The sequence below is a fragment of the Mytilinidion resinicola genome (genome assembly GCF_010093595.1).
Source record: "Mytilinidion resinicola strain CBS 304.34 unplaced genomic scaffold BDZ99scaffold_27, whole genome shotgun sequence".
In the NCBI taxonomy this organism is placed as follows: Eukaryota; Fungi; Ascomycota; class Dothideomycetes; order Mytilinidiales; family Mytilinidiaceae; genus Mytilinidion; species Mytilinidion resinicola.
Genome location: NW_022985463.1, coordinates 546,804 through 568,686, shown reverse-complemented (window position 1 = coordinate 568,686; position 21,883 = coordinate 546,804). Strand labels below are relative to the sequence as shown.

The window sequence follows — 21,883 nt, the reverse complement described above, 5'->3', positions numbered from 1 at the left end:
TAACCTTTTTAGTAGTAGTATATTTATAGCAATATATATAAAGCTGCTAAAGTAGAAGGTAAGTATTATAAAGGATAATATTAATAATAAGCGTAAATTATATAGGAAGGAACTTTTTAAAGGCCTTAGTTTTATCTAGGTACTACTTTATACGTTAGAAACGTATAGTAGTAATAGAAAAGCGGGTAAGTTTTTTTATAGCTATTTACTAAATAATAAAACCGCGTTAATTACCTCTTTTTTATATACCTATAGTTAATTAAGCTTTTTAAGTCTAACTATAATATTATCCTCTTTAACTATATATATAAAACTAACTATTTTAGTATACTATTACTATATATAACGGGTATTATATATATAGGAACTAGCTTTAAGATTACCTATTATTTTATTTTAAAAGAAAAGAACCTAAACTATAACTAGGCAGTATAACAGCTTTATAAGCTTTTCTAAGCGTATTTACTACGCCCACGCGTTTTCTATATAGATAAAAAAGCTGCGTTAAAAAAGGCCCTAAAAGCTAAGTAGCCGGGTATTCTATAGCTGCTATATATATAGTATATTAATAAGAACTTTATTACTAAGCTAGCTAAGGTCTATAAAAAGGCACCTATATATAAGGCAGGCAGCACACCTTCTATACCTATAATAGATAAGAAAAGAGCTACTATATAGAAAAAGGAATAGGATAAAAAAAGTAAATTCCTTAGCTGCTAGAGCGCTCTAGTTAGGAAGGTTAATTAGGATAAGTTTAAAAGTAAGTAGAAGAAGCTATAAAAGGACTATTAAAAAAGGTGGGAGCTAATTAAGTATATAGATAATAAGTAGTAGCCGTATAGGTAGTAGTAGGCGTACTGCTATATAAAAAGCACTTAATATTTTAGTATAGTATAAGTATTTATATCCTATTTCTTAATTATTCTTTAAGCTATACTTTTACCCTTTTTAGCGCTGCTTATTCTATATAACTATAAACCTTTTATAAAGTTTAGGCTTTAAATTCGTATATTTTAGTATTAAGTTTTAGGTTAAGCAGATATAAATTTAGGTGTATAATACTAACCGATTATAGTATTATATTACGGAATAAGGGCGGCTACAGCACGCTAAAACAGTACCTCTAGGTTTCTACCGGCTACTTATATAATATTCTCCTTAATATATTTAACCTTATACTTAATAGCCAGGCTATATATAAAAATAAAAAGGCCTTATAGTATACTTAATAGCTTTATAACGTGAATTTACCGGAATTCTATAACCTATACTTTAAGATTACACTATATATACTACGCTTTTTTAAGCCTTAAGTATAAAAGGCTAAGTTAGCTAACTACTAACTATAGAGCTATATATATACGTTTAAAATAATCTATAGCCTTTTATATACGTATACGCTGTATAATCGTCTATACTAAGCACTAGGCGTTGTTAAGAATAGTATACTACGTATATAACTATAAGAAATTAATTATTATTAGTAGTTTTACCGGCTAGATATACTTTAGCCAGCTATAGAGCTTCTATTTTACAACGTATAGAATCTAAAAATTATTATAATTTGTAAGGGCCGCCTAAAAAAGCCGAAGAAAGGCTACTATATAGATAATAGTATATAGAAAAAGCTATTAAAATTTAAGTAAGCTATAAGCACGGGTGCAGTAGCTATAGGTAGAAGTATATAAAGTGGACCTCTAGCTATACCTTTAGAACGCATGCCTACAGCTCCGCTGCTAGCACCTATAGCAGCACCTATAGCAGTATATATAGCAGCGTATACAGCAGCGTATATAGCAGCGCATACAGTAGTATATATAGCAGTATATACGGCAGCGTATATAGCAGCGTATATAGTAACACCTATAGCTATACCTATAGCTACACCTATAGCTATACCTATAGCTATACTTATAGCTGCACCTATAGCTAAAAAGCGCGGCCGGCCGCCTAGTATAAAAAATAAGGTACTATAGAAAAAAGTATAAGCTTAAAGGTAAAATAGTACTTAGCTTACGCCTTAGCCTACGCCTTAGCTTTAGCCTTAGCCTTAGCCTTAGCCTTATCCTTAGGTATAAAGGCTTAGCCGAGAAAAGCTTCTATATTAGCTTATAACGTATAATAAAGATATTAAGGCGGAAATTAACTAAAATATTAAGCAGGCGGAGGCGGTAATATAAGAGGGCTAGGCTTAATATAAAAAAGCTGTAATAAAGTAAGGTTTTAACAGGTTTAGTATATTTATAAATATATAGGCATTTCTAGAATAGAATTTCTATTCTATACTTAAACTTAGACTTATACTTATACTATATAAGCTTATATATAAGCTTATATATAAGGCTATATAAATCGGCAAGGCTATATAAATCGGCGTATAGCCTTTCTAATTTATACAGCTTTATATAATATATAGGTAAATACCCGGAGCTCTAGTGCAGTGCTCTAAGCTAATTAAAAGGCGGTAAAATAATAGGGGTTTAGGGGGTGTACAACTACTAGAAAGGGGGGTATATAACTACTAAAAAGGGGGTATATAGGTACTAGCGCCCCTAAAATAATTGCTTAAAAAAAAGCTAATAAATAAATTAAGGACAAAATGCGTTAAAATAGGAGGCGCCCGGGTGGAAATACACGGCAGCAAGCGCGCTATAGGCGCTGCGGCAAGACAGGATATAATACTTATACGTGTTAAAAAGATAAGGAAATTGTTATAGATTAAACTGTAAGTTATATTAAGTTAATATTTATTAGCGTTGTAGAGCAATTTATATTTTGCAGCGCGTTTTAGTAATAGAGTAGCCCGCTTACTTAGGTAGCCCGCTCGCTTATAGAGTACGTTAAATATTATTACTATTAAGAAATAATCTAGCGCTTTATAATACTAGATAAAGAAAAAGAAAATTAAGCCTATAGAAAGCTTTTTTTTATTACTTATAAACCTTAAGTTAAGCTATAATAGGCAAATTCTATAGAGTATACTATATAGTAAGTTATTAAAGAGTTATAAGGTAATAGAATTCGCCTAGAAAAATATAATAATAGTCTTATTCCTATCTACTATATATAATAGGAAGAATTATATTGCTAAGCTACAGAAATAACCTATAAAAACAGCTATAGAATATTATTAAATAGTAAAAATATTTAGTAAAAAGGCGCAGGCGTAGCTTAATATTCTAGTAATAATTAATAAGTATAACCTCTAGATATACGGCGTGGACGTAGTAGACTAAATACGCAGCTATTATAATATAAATTATATCTATAGAAAGATATAGAAGCTATTATAGAGTTTTCTATTAGATATAGTTATAGGTAATAGCTATATACTCTTATTATATAGGCCTAAGCCGGGCTTAGGCGAGCGCGTATTACGCTAAAATACTTATCTATAATTCTGTCGAGACCTATAAGACAAGCTCCTATATATATCTATTCGCTATCGCCAGCAAAATTCTATACAGAGAGCGAAGGGGCCTATAGATCTTGTTTAGAGACCGGTTAATAAGTATTAGCATGTTAAAATGTTTACAAAACAACCCACCTGCGCCGGCTGCTTAGCTAAGCACCGCGCAACTTCAAAGCCTTATCTTGGCGCTCGAAAAGCTCTTGCTAAGCTATCTGTTAATACAACACAGAAGAAGCGAGAGGATAGCAGGGGGTGGAAACGCCGTGAAAGGCCGCCAAGAACGAATTGGGGCTATTCTGTATGCAACATTCCGTTCTGTAGAGAGGGCACGTGCTGGAGCGAGCACGTAGCCCGGCTTAACACCATTGCCTAGCTCTACAAGCAGATATGTACATAGAAATCACGAATTCAAACATTCTTATCTCTCCGTAGCTCTTATACTCAGGGGCCGATGCGGTGCATCTGATTGGCTACAAAAAGTGGCCCGAGCGTTGCGCCTTAATCGACGGGTTAAGGGATAACACATTGATTCTTAAAAGCTTATTGTGTCTTGTTATGGTTTACGATCGCGGACTCAGACTCGCTCATAGTAGAATGATTGAGATGACGATTTGTATAGAGCAAGCAGCTGCTAAGAATGCTATAGGGCAGCCTTCTCGATGGCGCGTTCGAGTTCCTCCGTCTTCTCGCCGGATCTAGAATCTTCCGACCAAATTTCGCCCACATTTTGTCGCTCCAAGTCCGCCCATTTATGGCTCTTGAGGTCTGTGGCTAATGCAATTTAACTTTTTCTGGTAGATGCAGTCGTCCATGCGTGCCGGAACAAGAGCGATGAGCCTGAACCACCCGGGCCTTCATTCATTTCTTAATAAACGGCGCCTTCTCCAGTGCCCTCGCCTGTATTCCCCATACCTCCCTTCCCAAACTCACAAGCTCTGACCCAAACTCTCCCAGTACCTCCTCTGCATTCAAACATACCGCGCGAAGCTCTTCCTTGTGTTCTTCATCCGTTCCAAACGTTGCGGCTTTCCACTGCCTCTTCCACCTCTCCACCGCTAGGACAGCCTCGCAGTGCTGGCTTTGAATATTGGTAGCTATCATGTAGAAGGATGAGCGCTTGGCATGGTGTCTTGCCGGCTTGAAGAGCTTGATTGAAGAGAACTTGTTGAACATGTACAGTAAGGTAACGGTGTATGCGGCCTCAACCTTATGGAGAAGAACGACCATAGTCCCGCCAACCTTGACGCGCTCAAGCCCAATGGCAAGTTGGGTGACTGTTAGTCTGCAGGCTTGTCGGTTCTCTCGGTGCGCGACCCGGACGTGGGTACGGAGGACCTGACCGTCGCACAGGACGAGATCGAAGAGTTGTCCAGGGTCGAATTGTTGTGGTAGCAAATTCCTTGCTTCGGGATGATCTGCTGAGAAGTCTGTAACGCCCATATCTGCAGCAAGCATTGTAACGTCAAGGGATTTAAGCGTTACGTTGGGAGCTCTGTGTATGAGCACCTTGTGTCCTCCCTCGGAAACAGGCAAGCTGAATCCCAGAGCGTGGGCTCCAGGGTTCAAATCCAACGTTGTTGCAAGAAAACCGCCAGGGGCCATACATATGTCCAGAACGGTCGGGCTGTTCGCAGCCGTCTTTGTTATTGCGAGAGCACCGGTTGACCGGTGCATTTCTTGGCCGATCTCTTTCATCATCTTGTAGAAAATTTGAGCCATCTTCTTGTCCGCGTTGTCGGCATTGTGGCGTTGTTTTTCGAAGTATCGATCGCCTTTCGGATTGCTCCATCCCTGTCTCAGTCAGCATCGTCGCCCTGGAATTGGGTGAGAGCTTTAGCGCTGTATTTATTTACCTGCTGTCGAAGCTCGGTCAGTCGTTGAAACTCTGCGACGTTCTCCCGCAGATACTGTGTTATCATGGAGCTGGCACGTTCTGCCTCTCGGTCGCGAGGGCATTGCGACTGGTCTATTTTCTTCTGGGAGGTGTTGTTCAGTGCATCCTGGAGCATAATATCATTGGTCTCCTTCACTTGGCATGTAGGCGTGGCCATTGATCCTCGAGGTGGACAAACGGATTGATGGGTCGAACGTTCTGAAGGTATGGGGAGCGTTTACAGTATCAACACGTATTCCCGGCTCTAGAGTCACGCAAGAGAACATATATGCGGAAGACCACCCTTGCCAGCTAGGGTACACACTCGCAATTACATACTGAACAGATGGATTCTTGATTGGCGTAAGAGCACAGTTAACTTTACGCCCTAACCGACGTGCCAAATACGTCCCTAAAAGTGATAAGATTGAGCTGGCACGTCTAATGCAGCCTTTGCTTGGATGCGACACAGTAACGTTCTGTTCATACATCGTTGACGCACTGGAAATGTGGAGACCAATTCCCTCGACGACTGACCGGTCGATGAGAGAGAATGATAGGATGTAGGGCTTGCTTTTCAATATGTGATACTGTTTCATACGAAGTACAAGTATGAATCGGACATCATCGAGCTCAGTCTTGATTGATCAATGTTTGCCAAGCTATGGCAAGTTAGCTGCAGCACCTCCGTCGTATCGTCTCTGTTAGCGAATCAGGAACGATCTCTTGTCGATCCGACACGCTTACCAAGCCAAATCCTCAGTTTCTAGATATTGATAACATGGTGGACCTAGAGTGGCTAAAGGCAACATCCAATGAAAGAAATCGCGCATGCAAGCTTACTCCGATGGACAATGCCGCGTACAAAAGTTTTTTGGCGAAACGGTACGTTAGGGAATGGCTTCTGCCACTCGGCGTGCTCTCCCCTGTCGCCCTGGCGAGCCAGGCATTATCAAATATAAAGTATGCAAGCCTACGTACATACGCCTTAATCGGCGATGCATGACGTATTTTCGAGGAGACATCAGCAAAGACTGAAGTTCCTCGTCTCGGCCCATAGTGAATGCGAATGAAGAGAAGTTAAACGCGATTAACCTCAGTCGAACGCCTGGAGACTAGGATACAACTGGTGATAAATCGCAACGACATTGAAAGCCGAAGCCGACACCAAACGTTACAAAGGTAACGCAAACGCTAGAAAACGCGACCAACACCAGAAGGTGACGGACAATGGCCCCACGTACTTATTATGCGACATAGGAATCCCAATCGGAATATCTATTACCACAATGGATACAACAATAGGAACCTTTTGAAGGTAATGAAGCCTCCCATATACTCTTGCAGCTGGGACATTGGTACTTCTTTCGACCCTTGGCAAGAAGTTGAGCTATATCAGAAGCGAATCCGACGGTTTCTCCAAGGATGTCGCGAAACCTTTGTTTCGATAGTAGTTCGCTAATGTGCTTGCAGGCTGCATCAACTAACACATTTCGGAGGCCTCGATCGATGGACAGAGTGGAGTTATATACTTCAGCGACAGCATCTGGGAAATCATCCATGTTCCAGCAAGTCTCGACGGTCGTTTCAAATTTTTGCCTGGCCTGTGACTTCAACGCCGGTACATCGTATTTGTCTGCGATGCTGTACACTTTGACATTAAATACCATGGGCGAAGCACTGTTCTTAGCACTGCCACTGGCATCGTAGTCAACGGTGTACATGAATTGCGGCATTGCTTCTACAGCGGACACGTCATCCCCCTCTAGACGTATAGCTCCGTCCGCTGACTCCTGACGATTCAACGTCAGTAGAGATTAAGAATGGATCTCGCAGCTCTTGAACGTACCTTCCAGTCTCCAGTGAATGCCTTCGAGAAATACTTTGACTGGGCACATAAAACAAGTTTATGGATCCTGAACTCCTTATCATCAGATTGAATGATGCCATCTGATAGGCTCAGAGAATTGAAGTAGCTGAATGCGTGAGCTTTGGGATAGTATGGGGAGCCTCTATATCCTTACTCTGGGAGACTGCGAAGCAAAGGCTTGAAAGGATCATCCATCTGCATTGATAGGGAAAAAGAAAGTGCAAAGTTTCAAGCAGATGTTTCCATAGAGATAACCACGACGGTAAGTAGTCACCTGCGCAGGTAATATGACGAATGTTCATGTAATGTCTGCCCGCATTTCCCTAGTTAGACATGGTCTCTTGCCACTCTGCGGTGCTAGAAGACCCCACCTCAGTTGTCATGGATCATTCAAGGCCGGTAATTTGCAGTGTTATTTGCTCAATGTGGGGAGACCCCACCTTTATTAAGGCACGTCACGCTAGCTACCTAGTAGCTGTTCAGTTTTGTATGGCTAGCTACTAAGGCTAGTTGCGTATGTGCATTAGTGTGGGCACGGGGGGATGCCATTAAGCCAGTCGGCCGACTGAGCATGCACCTGCCCTTTAACTGGATAGTAGGATATGCATTGCTAATGTTGGCAACAATCATATTTGCACATTGAATTTCTTTGGATAATACTAATAGGTGCGATCATCGATTTCAGACGAAGTGACGCGTCCCGGCGTCCCACACTGGATACTTTGTTAGATACAGCAGTGTGCTTTGCTTGACTTCCCAACGAGCTAGATAACGTTTACCAACCAAAACTTACCTCGCGGTCCCGAAAAGCATAATTACTTATCTCTTCAATCACATGCTTCTTCTACTGCCTGTGTAGTTCATCAACACTACTACTGTAAAACACCACCCAGTCTCAACGATCTCACTACTACACCAACAACGTCCCTAAGGTTGACTCCAGCCTGTTTCCCTGCTCGAGGAACTCCTACCAACCTCCTCTCCCAAGCTCCCACTATTCCTCCCAATATCAATATTACCTAGACCTTAGCTTTGGCCGTATCACTCTCAATCCTACGACAGAAAGGCTAGTCATGATTTCCAATACATCCAGTGACTCTGAATAGGATGGCATGGCCACCCCAATCGCGCCAGTTGCTATAGACCCCGAAGCCGTGACGACAAGCTCGCTCAAGGCACTTCAGAGCGATGATCAACGCAAGGTCATGGACATTGTCGATAAGCTTCGTCGCACCGGTCTTAGTGGTATCGTAGGACTCCCACAGCTTATCGTTTGCGGAGACCAGTCTAGTGGCAAGAGCTCCGTTCTTAAGGCCATCACTGAAATCCCCTTCCCTCGCAAAGAGAATCTTTGTACTCGGTTTGCAACGGAGATCATCTTACGCCGCGGCCCAACGTCTACTATCAAAATTTCAATCACCCCAGACAAGAACCGCTCTAAGCAAGAACAAGCAAAACTGAACATTTTCAGTAAGTCTATTAAAGATTTCTCGCAACTTCCGGAGATTATTAAGGATGCCACGCAGGTTATAGGTCTAGGAAGAGTCGGTGAAATCAATTCGAGGGCGTTCTTAAGGGACGTTCTTTCTGTCAACATTTGCGGACCGGACCAACCACAACTGTAAGCTCCTTGGACCATTATTAGGTTTTAGCTAACTAATTAGGACCTTAGTCGACCTTCCTGGTCTAATCCATGCCACAAACAAAGCCCAGACCGAGGCTGACAAGGAGTTAATCCTTGATCTGGTCAAAGACTATATAAAGAATCCTTGTACCATAATTCTTGCTGTAGTTTCTGCGAAGAATGATTTCGCCAACCAAATTATTCTAGATTACTGCAAGAAGATCGACGAGAAACGCGAGCGCACGCTGGGTATCGTCACGAAGCCCGATTACCTTCGCGAGGGTACTCAGAACAAGCTCGACTGGGTTGAGCTGGCCCAAAATAAGAACATCTATTTCAAGTTGGGATGGCATATGTTGAAGAATCGTGCGGACAACAAGATAAGCTTTTCTTTCGGGCAGCGGAACAAGGCCGAGGCACTCTTCTTCAGCAAGGGCCGCTACAACAACTTGCCTAGGGACGGCGTGGGAATTAACTCGCTCCGCAAGCGTCTCAGCAAGCTTTTGCTCAATCATCTTATTAAGGAGCTCCCGTTGCTTAAAGAAGAAATAAGCACTAAGCTTTAGAACACTGTTAATAATATCGAGAAGCTAGGTAAAAAGCGTAGTACCGTAAGTAAGCAGCGCATAATGCTCGTTAAGATTAGCATGCGTGTTTACAATATCCTAAAGTCTGCGGTTAAGGGATACTATAAGAACAACTTCTTTGGCCCTGTTAATATGGAAGCTGCGGTTAACTTAGCAGAGAACATCCAACAGTTTCGAGCTGTTATCTAATATCTAAACATCGAGTTCGCTAACAACATACGTCTGCGAGGTCACAAATATACAGTGGGATTAGGTCCTAGAGACGATAATATAGATAAAGCCGAAGAGGAGAAAGCACAGAGCCAGCTAGCCAATTTAGAAGATAAGGACGTCAGCTCACTTCTCCCGAAGCCAAAGATCCTCACCCGTAAGGAAGCCATCGAGTGGGTCCAAAAAGTTCTTAAGCGCTCACGTGGATTTAAGCTGCCGGGAAACTTCAATCCAATGCTCATCAGCCAACTATTCTAGGATTAGTCTCAGCCATAGGAGACGATTGCTTCTGAGCACATCGACAAGATTGCCAAGGTCTGCAAGGATTTCGTCTACATTGTTCTTCAGCACACTGCCCCAGCTAAGTTCCAGGGTCGACTTACTAGGATGTGCGTGGATAAAGCGCTCGCCACTGCTTTATTAGCCTGCAAGGAAGAGCTTCGCAAAATAATTGCGGATAAGGCCCGTCATCCCATAACTTACAATCACTACTTCACTACCACTCTCCAGAAGCAACACCAGCGCAAGCACTAGAAGATTATGGAAAGAGCGACGGAGGCATCCGAGACGGTTGTCTACCAATCGAATTCACACCACACCTACTGCGATCCTGCTAAGATGCAGAAAGCTATAGCTAATTCTATTAAGCAGAACATGGACAAGTTCTCCTCAGAGGAGGCTTTAGATAATCAGCGCGCATACTATAGGGTAAAAACACCCACTTGCAACGTTCCTACTAGAAAGCTAATAATTTAGCAGGACGAGTCGAAGTACTTCATCAACGCTGTCGCTAAGCAAGTTATTGAGCGCCACCTCGTTAAGCCGCTTCTTGACATAATCCTTTCTCCGTTGGTCGTCACCCAGTTCACTAACACGGAGGTCAATTTCATCGCTGCAGAGCCACCGGAGCTCACTCAGCAACGCACATTCCTTAAGTCTCGCAAAGTCATGCTCCAGAAGGGCTTGAATACCTTCAGAGAGGCTATGGGAGGACTGAAGCGTTAGGTTGCAGATACGGTACTGGCGTAGATAAGGTATGTGGGATGTCAGCTTTCACACAAAATTGTCGTTTTATACTAGGTAATGCGGGGACATCTATTTTACATCTTACTACTGCTGAAACTTCATACCTTGTCGACAGGCCATTTTTCGTGAATACACACTTTCCGTAGGTGCTCGCATTCTGACTTGGGATTCCAGACGCTGGATCCGAAGCTCACATCGCTATCCACGACGTCGTCGGCGCCGCAATCGACCCCACCGCCCTGTTTCTCCATCGTGACAGAGGGCCCTGTACACGAGTTGTGGGTGCATTTCGAGCATGAAGGCGCATTTCACGTGGAGTTTCTTCAGTCGTGGCGCACTACATGCGAACGCGATGCGAGAGAGCTCGTGCGTTTTCTAGCTCAGATAATGGAGTGGGGCAAAGGATAATTCAAGTATCGCATTGTGGAGAAGTTGGACAAAGTTCCGAGGTGTGGAGCGTTTGGGTAAGCAGAATAGCATCTGGCAACATAAAACATTCCTTTTTATTTAGTTCTGATTTCCTAGAATCAAGGATGAGTTCTGCGTGCGATAAGCTTTAGCGCCATGACATATATAGTGCTGCTAACGTCCCTCCCTATGTCGCGGAAAACCCACCGTGCCGGAAAATATAAGGGGTACTTTCGACTTCAAACAACTTAGACTCGTTGCACACATCAAGATTTCCCATAGTTCTATATAAGTCGTCTACTGTAGCCACTCCTGAACACTCAGAACACCTCCTACCTAAAAATAACGTCCGCATCGTCGCTTTCGCGCCTGATTTGCAAAGAGCCTTCTTTCATGGCGTAAATGAATTCCGTCGCCACAGCACCACTATCGAGCTCTTATCACTCCTGATGCTCATAAAAGGGCCTTATCCGAGCCTTATAATCTCACTACCATACTGAGAATTCGTCACCAGCCTTGTGGTTGCTATCGCACGCAAATTCACGCAAGGTCGCCACCCTGGTCGGTACTTCCGATTGAAGCACTTACCAATCCCGGCTAGTGCAAAATGACCCCGCAAGTCCTACATAATCATCACGGTGTAATTTACTTATGTCATCCAGTAAGCCAAGTTTTGTGGCTGTTAGGCCTGTGGCGGTTAGACCTATGGCTGTGCGGACGCTCGGAATATAATGATCCCACTCTGGAGCAGTCAGCAATGACACTAGTGACCAACACATCTCAAAGTGGCATCTTTTTTCAAATTTTATCCTCTCCTTCCTATACTGTACTGACCTACGATGCGCAGGTTTCCTCCCAACTCTCCACCGACCCGCGTCCAAGTCACTCCCTCTTCTTGCATAGAGTTTCGAAAGTCTACAGTAGCGCTTATTTCACCAAACTTCCCACAAAACTTCGGCGTCATAACGCTATAACGAGAAATAGCGCAGTATCATTCCATGGTTCGCGAATTACACTTAATCCAATCCGAACCGCTAGTCTAACTGATATCGCTGCTCGCCTCCAAAGCCACATACGTCAATCAGTATACCAGTTTCTTTATAACACGTTGGACAGCTCCGAAATCTCGATCAGAATCGACCCATACCGCTCCAATAATCCCTTCGACGGTAGAAGCGAGCGTAGTCTTTGCTTCCTTATCCTCTTGAGATGGGTTTTCCTTAATATACTCTTTTAAACCCCACTCCTTCGCTACATTCTTCAAGTGTTCATTTGTTGCGACATCTACTACAAGATTGTATCTAACTTCTACGTCTTGTCAGAAGGACGCCACCTGTTTCACGGCATCCATACCTGTGTCACTCTCAGTCGAAAACCATTCATCGAGGACACACAGCCGAAGAACGGCGTCGCCAACGAGTGCGAGTTGTTTATTGCCCTGGGTTAGCCCATTGGTTTCAGATCGCGATTCAGGCGCCCCCGCTGCAATGAAGGCCTGCTAGAGGAGGACTATGTTCTTGAAGTAATAGTTCATCTTGTCTTGGAACGATTCGTAGTTGGACATTGTCAGCGGCTATTGACAAATTTTGGACAAGTGCCTGACAACTTGATCAGAATGGTGAACTATCCGTCTCTATATAAACCAAATGACCTCTATCAAGCCAATTAGTCTCGAGTATCGTCCTATGTACCGTGAGTTTACCTTAGAGTTTAGATTTGGAGCTACTGACGTTTTAGGATGTACTTAATTGCTTTTCGGAAGTACAACCGTAGGAGCCGTGTTTCGATTTAGACTAATGGGTTGGCCGCTTGTCGTTAGCTGTAGATAGTCATATAGTGTTGACCTTCCGCAGCAATCCGCCTACCAATAAATTGACACGGACAACTCTCCGGTCTCAATCAAGGATCATCGCTGGTCATTATAAACTACCAGCCTTATCACTGAACCATACAAGATGGATGGACTGAACTCCTCTTAAGAATCATGTGAGCCATAAAGATTGAATCCGCTATTCAAAGTGGGGAAAGGGTCAGACACCGCGAGCAACTAGAGAACAGGATGCCATTTACAACGCGATCGGCACTACTCGGGTTGTAACAGCTACAACCTAGGATCAACAACTCATACGGTTCACGGTCACCTATGTACAGGCACTCCCCCCCTTTTCTCTCTCCTTGATTCTCGTTCTTTGGTTGGTTGCTACTAGCGCGCACTCAGCGCGGCGAGGCCCTCTGTTCAGCTACACCAGGGTCCTCTCAGCTGTGTCCATTCCTTTCAGCTGGCCTCTATTCAGCTGAGCTAATAAGACCTAGGGGGTGGGCCATTTCCTATTAGTATATATTCGGCCCGTACGGCCACTACAATACAGGCAGAGTTCACATCAATTTTAACCTGAGTGCACTCAAAGCCAAAGGCTTTATTGTGCCAGTACGTTGAACTGGAGGTTTTCCGGACTTTAAGACTTGTTTGACTAATCGCAGATCTAATTAGCTCAGAAGCTAGTTATCCACCGAATTCTCGAATCGAAACTTGGGCTGTGGCAATACACGTTGCATAACTGCCCTTGAGCCCTGCCATGTTCTTCCAGATCTGCCAGGTTGCTGTAAGTGCGTCCACGGAAGCATTTAGGAAGGGTTGATCGATAAGGCATCATGCTAGACAAATCATTTTATCAATCATCAGAAGAAGATACTTGGAACAGCAGGCTACTTAGTTAATAGTGATTTGACAAAAGCTAGTTGCGTCGCTGTTAGGCCCGGTGACTTAGTTCGCTGTCGACGGAAGAAATTTTACTTTCGGTGTCCTGCGGAACATTCCGTCCACGATGACCATTAGTCTGCCATTGTGTTCGGTTTGTGCGCGGCTACATGAGGAGTCTAGACAGTGCTGCATGTCGGAAAGAGACCGGCGGTAAGTAGTTGGCTCGTGAAAACGACCTATCGACAATTCGCTTGAACAACCAGGCAGCTGACGCCTCGCGGCTCCCAGTTCGTGCATGTGGTTACAAGCTTTCGATACAATGCTGTACCTTGAATTAGCTCATTTGAAGGCTTGTGCAAAAGCTTGGAATGGACCCATACGGTCCAGGACGGTAGCCAATTGCCCAATCGGATCTATTCATCCGGAGCAGCAACACAAGTCGCACTAGAACTATTGTCATGTGCCTTTCTAAACAGCTGCTTGTTCATCCGGTCGACTCCTTTCTGAACCATATTGGAAGACTTCCCTCGACAGCATTCTTGGAATGGACACAATCCCAGACACTATGGATGAAGTAAGTAGATGCTCCCCTGGTATGACAGAATGACTTCTAAGAGGACACCTTGAACGTATAGAACACTGTATCACCGACGAACGGAACCAGTGATTTATCAAGACTAGACCCAAATGGAGATGTTATACTCAGAATTGAGAGTCAGCACGACAATGCTACAACATCGTTCCAGGTTTCGAGCAAAGTTCTCCGGCTTGCGTCCCCTTATTTCGTTCGAATGTTCGGTCCGTGTTTCCAGGAAGGACTGAAATTGCTTCAAGGGGAGTTTCCAGTGATAGACCTTAATGAAGATGACGCTCCGTCGATGAGCATTGTTCTCAACGTCCTCCACTATCTCGCAGCTGGCGTAGGAAGGGCAAAGGATCAGAGAAGGAAAGCATGAGTTGTATTGATGTTGTAACGAGGGACTATATAGAGTAGCGAGACTCCAGGGACAGCAAGGGACAGCAAAGGACAGCAAGGGAGCAACACAACTTCGTAAGGGAGATAGTGCAACTCCGTAAGGAGGAGAAAGGGAGAGAAACAAGGGAGAATAGAGGCGTGTTACTGGCTGCCACTATCGGGGTGTCTGTGACACCAACGTCATGACTGCTGAAAGATTGGCCGGCCTTGCGGTACAGTGCGATAAGTATGACTGCGTCACTGCATTGACGTTCTGGTTTTCAGTGTGGTTCAAGAGTGTCGGATCGGTGAGAGAGCTTTCCCCCGAGGAGTTCGGATTTTTGCTTTTAGCTGCTCTTTTGATCAATGATTCTGGGAAATTCACAGAGATCTCAGAAAGAGCTTTAAGAGAAGTGACAATTGCCTTTTCCTCAAGATGGGAACAACATGAAATATTGACCATACTGCCTACCAGTATACCTGGTGTGTCGCACATAGAAGTCTCCGCAATTGCGATCAGAGCTGATTTCCAAACAGGGGCGATTACTGCCTGTATCACTCGAACATTGCGCAAATTCGAAGCGGAGCTGCAGGCTGTGGAGTCTTCATTACGCGAGTCTCGAAAGGCTATGAAACACCGAATCTCTTCTGCACTAACTGCGAGAGAGCTCTTCCTGAAGTGGCAAAGAAATGCCACCCATGCCATAACACTGCATTGAGTCCAAAATACTGTACAAGCGAGACTAGGATTGCCGAATACTTTGCGATTCTCCGAAAAGTAGAGTTGTGGCCAACTGCTAAGCCCTTTGGGGTGTGTTCGGTCTCAGATATCGTCTTTCGGTTTACCTGTGCAAAGGCTGATCTTAAGCATAGCTGTGCAGCTGGTACTGGTTGCCCGCTGCTGACGAATCTTGACGCGCTATCTAGGAGAGTGGACCGAATCTTTAGGGACACCACTGGGCTCTGTTTGCATTGTATCAGAAAAGACGACGAATGGGACGAGTATCAGAAATGTGTCCACACGTAAATGAAGGAAAACCTCTGGATTGAGGAAATCGAAATACACTCCAGATAAAAGAAAAAGTGTACAGTGATGGTCTATTCAATTTGCTAGCCTTTGACTTCTCTATTGATTCCACCTGTTTACCTCTCAGCCTATCACTCAGTCAGCGTTGGATGTAGGGACCCAGTTGACTGCAGATTGTGCTGATGAGCCTCCTTCGCAAATGTTCCAGCACCGATCTAGTTTTCTAGGGTGTAGCTTCTATGGATTCCGTCAGATTCGAGTTCCCGATTTGGATTCCCGCTATATCTTCTGTACATTCGAACCATTCGATCGATAGCTCCAAATGTTGGTCCACCTTGTCTTTGAATCGCCTACAACCATCACACATTCCGGGCAATTCAATCGTGCCAGCTGGATCGTGCGCGTTATATGCGCAAAGGTGAGGCTGGTGCGACTGCCTTAGATTGAAAAAGCTTCCGTACTGGTCCACTTGGACCACCTTCAGCGCCTCATTGACATGGTACGACTTCGCCTGGAACGATGGCGCGCTGAGGCTGGTTGTGCAAATGGGGTATTCGGGGCACCTTCTTCCACTTCTTGTGTGGCGTACGAAGCTGAGCTTTTCTAAGAATAGTACCGGCGGTAATCGGCTGGAGGTCGCCTGTCATATAATAAATCCGCGGGAATATAGTGTAGAGCTCGTGCTCTAAGCGGTCAGCGTTGACTGGTAAGACGATTTTCTCTCTTTCCTTGAAATCTGCCTTCTAGAATTTGAATGTCTTCCTCTGGACGTCGGGTTCAGAGAGATATTTAAAACTGGGCCCAAGTTTTTGTTTACTGCACTGGACGGACCGCCAAACCCGTTGCGCTTGCGCTAGGAAGATCTCTAGTTCCCGTTCGAACGTCCCGACAATATCGGGGGTTATGATATTGCGGATACCGACTTCGTTTATCAAAACCTTGACAACCCAGTCTATCCTCTTTTCTACCTCCTCCTCTTGCTCCTCAGGAAACATTGACAGGAGTATATCTCAAGCAAAAGACTCTTTCCTGTTATCGACAACCGTCTAGCGGTGCAGAAGGTCTCGAAGTCTGTCGCGCTCGTCCAATAGATACACGGGCTGGAATATGTGCTTGTCAACTAGCCTTGCACTGTTTCCAAGGATTGTTGCCATCCGCATCTAACATAGCATCCTCGACGTGAGCGATGAACAGTTCGTGTACAGCTGTAGGCATGCGAACGACAAGCCGATCGCTTTTTCCTCCGTAATCATATCTGCCCATCTCTGCCATTAGCCGCCATCCACGTTGTGTCTCGAGCACACCCACCGTATCTTGTCTTTAACATATCCCGACAGCTCGCTTCGCTCAAGCCGACACTCTATCTCATCGTAATCTCCAGTTGCAAGCTGAAATTCTGTCCGCGGGTGTCGCTTGATGTGCCTTCCGGCCCGGATTTCTTTGAAAAGTGCGATAACTCGGTGGGCTTGCGCGAAGGGCTTCTCGTCGGTCGGCGGAGGCGTCAAAGGCGGTTCTGCGAAACTCGAAGGCGGCGTGATGTTTTGATGTTGTGTTAGAGGAGTCTGCAACATAGACATAGCCGTATGTTACCCTGCATCGTGAAATTGCATAATGGCTGTCGCGAGACTCATAGTAGGTTGAAGCTAGCTACGCAATCGCCAATGCGAAAGACGTAATTGTGGCTCGTAATGCGCGACATCAACGCTAAGCCCAAAACGGACAGCAGCTTGGGCCGCTAGGCTATCATCTGAGAGCCGGAAGTTTCCTCCGTGGCTGACTCCACGAAGTAAAGTTCTACTTCGGCAACTGGTTCCTTTGTTCTGGGCTTCTTAGCCTTCATCTTAGCCATTATCAAGCCGGACGTAGAGACTGGCTGAAGCTTGCGAAGAGGACCACGATCGAAGCAGTTTGTGTTCAAAATGGCGGCACAGCTTAACTGTATACTAACTGAGCGAGCTGTGCCTCTTACATGGCCAGGCAGCAACACATCGCGTCCCACAGTAGCGGGAACTTACCCCGCCCGTAGAAACCACTTAGCGCCTACCACGTCGACCTTATAAATAAGGCGTAATAATAAGGTGCTTAAGGTAACTTACGCTTATAAAGCTAAGTTAATATTTCTAACTATAATAACCTTCTAAATATCTACAACTATTTATATTTAAGTAATATAATATAGCCTTTTATACCTAGGATTATAGGTACTATAAAAAAGTATTCTATAACTAGAAATATTTAAGTAAATAGTAATATCTTAAAATTATTATAAGTTGCTTAATTTACTTATTTAATAGTATATTAAACTTACTTTTATAGTCTATTATAGCTTTAAAGTACCTAGTAATATACTTTTTAAATTAAATTTTTTACCTAAAAAAAATAAAGTACTTTTACTATAAAATAAATTAAGTAAAAAATCCTAATTTTAAAAAAAAAAAACCTACTTTTATATTTACTACTATAATATTCTTATAAAAAAAACTATTTATTAACTTTAACCTAGTAGTAACTATCTATCTACTATTTTAAGCCCGAAATTAATATTTAAATACTTATATTCCCAACGTTATATATTATTTAAAGTTATAATATAGTGAAATTTAAACCGTAATATTATATAGGTAAAGTTATCTGCGTTTTTAAAGGGTTTAAAATTAACCCGGTTTTTTTTTTAGGGGGAACTTACCTCTATTAGTAATTATTTCCCTATTAAAGGATTTAGAGTAGTATATTATTCTTAATAAAGCAACCTTTTTAGGTATATTACTATTTTTAGATATAGTTATATAGTTAAAGGCAGTTTTTTATAGTAAAAAATATATTACTAAACTTATATAGCCGCGGCTATTTTAAGGCTTTAAAACTCTAATATACGCTATTTAGAGTTTCTAGATATAACCTATAAGCACTTAATTATTATATAAAATATTTTAATAATCGCGAATATTCTATCTAAGCTTATTATAGCACGTTTATAAACTACAAGTACGCTAATACTTTATAAGCTATTAATCGCCGATTTAGATCTATATTTATTATTCGTCTAATAAAATCCCTAACTTCTAGCTTAATAATCGACTACTGCGCGAATAGTATATAAAAATTCTCTTCGTTAAATCCCTTAGCTATTATAGTAAATATCTAAACCTAGAAACTTTTACCTAAATACTAGAGTAAACCCTTAAATTTTTTAGGGTTAAATAAATATAAAATTTAGCGTTCGATAATAACTGCTAGCTTCTCCTTTTTTTTATTAAGTTTATTATCTTTTACTATAAATATTACTCGCTTAGTAAAAGCGTATATATACTATAAAATTACTAATTAGTAAACTAAGGCTGCAGGATAAAGTAAAAAATAGAGCAAGACTTACTATAACGCTAAAAGAGAATATATCCGATTATTTATATAGAAGTGGCGACCGGCTCGTGCACGCTACTACCTTATACACGGTCTTAGAAGCCCCTTACCGCTTTTTCTTTTAAGCTTTAACACCGTATAACTCTACTAAAAATATATAGATTTCCTTTAAAAATAGATATAATAGAAGCTATATTCGCGGAGCTTAATTTAATAGAGAAAAAGATATATACTAAGGTTATAAAAAAGTATAGGATTAATAGAACTACGCTTTTATAAAGGTACTAAGAAATTATAAAGTTAAAGGCTAAGGCCTATAATTTTTAAAAGCTTCTTTCTCCTGGCAAGACTAAAGCTCTTATTAAATATATTAACAACTTCTCCGAAAAAAACTTGCCTTTTATATATTAAATAATATAAAATCTCGCCTAGGATTTAGCTAGGAGAATACTAGGAATCTACTAGGTTTTACGCTAGGTCTATTCGAATTCTAAACACCTTAAATTAGCCTACCTTCTTCCTATTAATAAGGAATAGAAAAGGGCTAATTCTGCCCTCTACTATAGCCTCTACTTTAAGCTTTTTAGTTGTAAAAGAAATTAATATAATATCTAGCTAGGAAATATATATAATATAGATAAGAAAGGATTTCTTATTAGAAAATTAGTTAAAAAAAAGAAAATCTTTAGTAAGCTTATTTATAAGTTAGGAAGAATACGCTATATTATATAAAATAGCAATAGAGAGTAGATTACTATAGTAGCAGCTATCTATATAAATAATATAGCACTTCCTCTAATACTTATCTATTAAGCTAGAATAAATAATATATAGAATATATAGCTTAAGGATTTTAATCCGGATAAATATGCCTGCTTCTTTATATTAATACTAACCGGATAGACTAATAATAACTTAGGCCTTACTTAGTTAAAGATTTTTAATTAAAAGATAAAGGCTAAAGCTAATAAAAAGTAAAGAATATTACTTATTAATAGCCACGGCTTTTATATAAATATAAAGTTTATTAACTACTATATTAGCAACAGGATTCTCCTAGCTATATATCCGCCTTATTTAACACACCGCCTGCAGCTATTAAACGTTTCTCTTTTCGCCCTTTTAGCTATTTACTATTCTAATAAATTAAACCGGTTTATAATAAATTATAAAAAATTCTCCCGCTTTATAAAAAGAGACTTCTTTAGGACCTTTTAGGTGGTATAAAAGAAGGCTATAACTCCTTCTAATATAGCTAGTAGATAGAAAAAGACAGGTATTTACCTATAGAACCCGGAGGTTATATTAGATTAATTTAATACTAAAAAAAAAGAGGAAGAGAATAAAAATAAAAAAAGGCTATTATTAAGCAACTCTACTAGGTCGGCTTTTATAGCTAGTAACTAGAAGTAAATAAAAACACGCCTAAAATAGGTAGTAGAAGTTGCTATATAGTCTAGCCTCTAAAAAAAAGTATAAGCTTTAACTAAAGATATTTACTAACTAATAGCAACTAATACACTTTTTTAAAGTTAAATTTAAGGCTACTAAAAAGTATTTAAAATAGAGTAGAAGAAAAGGAAGCGGCAGAAGAACCTTTTTTAGATTCTAGCTAAAGATAATAATAGAAAAGCGGCAGTCTATTCACCTAATAAGGTGCGGCAGGCTTAAAAGCTATACTAAGAGAAAAAGGATGCTAAGGCTTGCTAAGCAGAGAGAATAGAAGGATGCTAAGGATTTTAAGAAGCGTAAGGCACAGGAAGCACGTAAGGCACGTGATGCAGAGAAGCAGCTTAAAGATAAAAGGAAGGTAATACACCAAAGGCAGAAGGCTCGCTAGGTTGTATTTACTATTCCTAAGGAGCCTACAGGCCAGCAGAATTATAAGGTAGAGGAGTAGGTAGCGAAATCAGCCTCTGGCCGGCCTTAGCGTATCCGGAATACGCCTAAGAGGTACGATAACTCTATAATTATAATAGAATGAAAGAGCGTCTTCGGTTTAGTCTCCCTATTAATTTCTATAAGGTTCTGAGTAATATGAGTGAATGTATATGTTTATGAAGTTCGTGATGCATGCACGGGGAAACCGTGCACGAGGTGGTAGCGTGCACGAGCCGGTCGCCACTTCTACTTGGCCTGACGCATGGGCCTCTGGACTCCGCCACATATAGTTTCCGATCTGCCTTCCTTCGATAACACAGTCATCGGGTACATAGGCAGCATCCTCGACATCGGCCACTTGTACCTGTTCCACTACTACTTCGCCATCCTTCTCGTTCCACTCCGCCATGATATTGTTCGCCATAATGTCGGCAGGAACGATGCCCTTGTCGTGCATCGCGGCGATCCCGCGCAGGGCGTCGCGCAGTATACGCTTTGTCACGGGGAGCGGGACGTCTTTCTGAACGAAGCCAAGAAGGTGATCTTTAAGGTATTTATATGCGAACATCGATTTGTCGGGAATGGAGTCGTCTGCAACACGGACATAGGGAAAGTAGGGAGAGTTCCGGATGTCGTTGAACATATCCTGAAAATACTGGAACGATTTCGGCTGCACACTTTTCAAGACGTACTTCTGGTCCCCGGACCTACAACATAATAGTCAGCGCCTTCAGCTCATTGCTCAAAATTTGCACGTACTCACATAGCAAGATAAACGCGGCCGAGGTCAAGGGGCATGGGCTTCTCCTGGAGGATTCGCTCAACAACATAACGGCGACCTGACTGGCCTACTGCTCGCACAAGCGCGGACATGGTAGATTTGATGGCGGACGTCACGGCAATGGCGTGGGCTCAGTCGCAAGTAGGGTCTCAACGAGACAAGAAGCGT

General features: G+C 42.1%; 7 protein-coding genes across 7 annotated transcripts; 2 read left to right on the top strand and 5 right to left on the bottom strand.

Moving 5' to 3' along the window:
- Positions 1-4,270: 4,270 nt before the first annotated feature.
- BDZ99DRAFT_399739 (uncharacterized protein) lies at positions 4,271-5,421 on the bottom strand (the record flags this gene model as incomplete). Its single annotated transcript, XM_033716147.1, has 2 exons — positions 4,271-5,203; positions 5,266-5,421. 2 exons carry the CDS (start codon positions 5,419-5,421, stop codon positions 4,271-4,273), a joined length of 1,089 nt encoding a protein of 362 aa, XP_033570401.1.
- A 497-nt stretch (positions 5,422-5,918) lies between these two features.
- Positions 5,919-7,356, bottom strand: BDZ99DRAFT_526784 (uncharacterized protein; the record flags this gene model as incomplete). The annotated part of the gene is made up of 4 exons (XM_033726174.1): positions 5,919-5,947; positions 6,625-7,078; positions 7,135-7,261; positions 7,310-7,356. The coding sequence occupies 4 exons, from the start codon at positions 7,354-7,356 to the stop codon at positions 5,919-5,921; spliced, it is 657 nt and encodes a 218-aa protein (XP_033570400.1).
- A 911-nt stretch (positions 7,357-8,267) lies between these two features.
- Positions 8,268-10,581, top strand: BDZ99DRAFT_491785 (GTP-binding protein; the record flags this gene model as incomplete). The annotated part of the gene is made up of 7 exons (XM_033723123.1): positions 8,268-8,776; positions 8,820-9,243; positions 9,346-9,510; positions 9,571-9,762; positions 9,853-10,042; positions 10,127-10,284; positions 10,336-10,581. The coding sequence occupies 7 exons, from the start codon at positions 8,268-8,270 to the stop codon at positions 10,579-10,581; spliced, it is 1,884 nt and encodes a 627-aa protein (XP_033570399.1).
- Positions 10,582-12,091: 1,510 nt separating this feature from the next.
- Positions 12,092-12,673, bottom strand: BDZ99DRAFT_512179 (uncharacterized protein; the record flags this gene model as incomplete). Its single annotated transcript, XM_033724608.1, has 3 exons — positions 12,521-12,673; positions 12,364-12,448; positions 12,092-12,294 (listed from the first exon to the last, which is right to left on the bottom strand). Exons 1-3 carry the CDS (start codon positions 12,572-12,574, stop codon positions 12,092-12,094), a joined length of 342 nt encoding a protein of 113 aa, XP_033570398.1. The 5' UTR covers positions 12,575-12,673.
- A 1,235-nt stretch (positions 12,674-13,908) lies between these two features.
- BDZ99DRAFT_453758 (uncharacterized protein) lies at positions 13,909-15,693 on the top strand (the record flags this gene model as incomplete). The annotated part of the gene is made up of 5 exons (XM_033718345.1): positions 13,909-13,921; positions 14,000-14,285; positions 14,347-14,607; positions 14,822-15,262; positions 15,355-15,693. The coding sequence occupies exons 2-5, from the start codon at positions 14,256-14,258 to the stop codon at positions 15,691-15,693; spliced, it is 1,071 nt and encodes a 356-aa protein (XP_033570397.1). The 5' UTR covers positions 13,909-13,921; positions 14,000-14,255.
- Positions 15,694-16,574: 881 nt separating this feature from the next.
- BDZ99DRAFT_173209 (uncharacterized protein) lies at positions 16,575-17,320 on the bottom strand. The gene is made up of 2 exons (XM_033712989.1): positions 17,002-17,320; positions 16,575-16,948 (listed from the first exon to the last, which is right to left on the bottom strand). The coding sequence occupies exons 1-2, from the start codon at positions 17,268-17,270 to the stop codon at positions 16,810-16,812; spliced, it is 408 nt and encodes a 135-aa protein (XP_033570396.1). The 5' UTR covers positions 17,271-17,320; the 3' UTR covers positions 16,575-16,809.
- Positions 17,321-21,064: 3,744 nt separating this feature from the next.
- On the bottom strand, positions 21,065-21,807 carry BDZ99DRAFT_526780 (uncharacterized protein; the record flags this gene model as incomplete). Its single annotated transcript, XM_033726173.1, has 2 exons — positions 21,065-21,641; positions 21,698-21,807. The coding sequence occupies 2 exons, from the start codon at positions 21,805-21,807 to the stop codon at positions 21,065-21,067; spliced, it is 687 nt and encodes a 228-aa protein (XP_033570395.1).
- Positions 21,808-21,883: the final 76 nt, after the last annotated feature.

Coding starts and splice junctions, on each gene's coding strand:
- BDZ99DRAFT_173209 (XM_033712989.1), bottom strand. CDS start 17,270: ATGTCTATGTTGCAGACTCCTCTAACACAACATCAAAACATCACGCCG. Junction 16,949..17,001: donor TATGTTAAAGACAAGATACG/GTGGGTGTGCTC, acceptor AGAGATGGGCAG/ATATGATTACGGAGGAAAAA.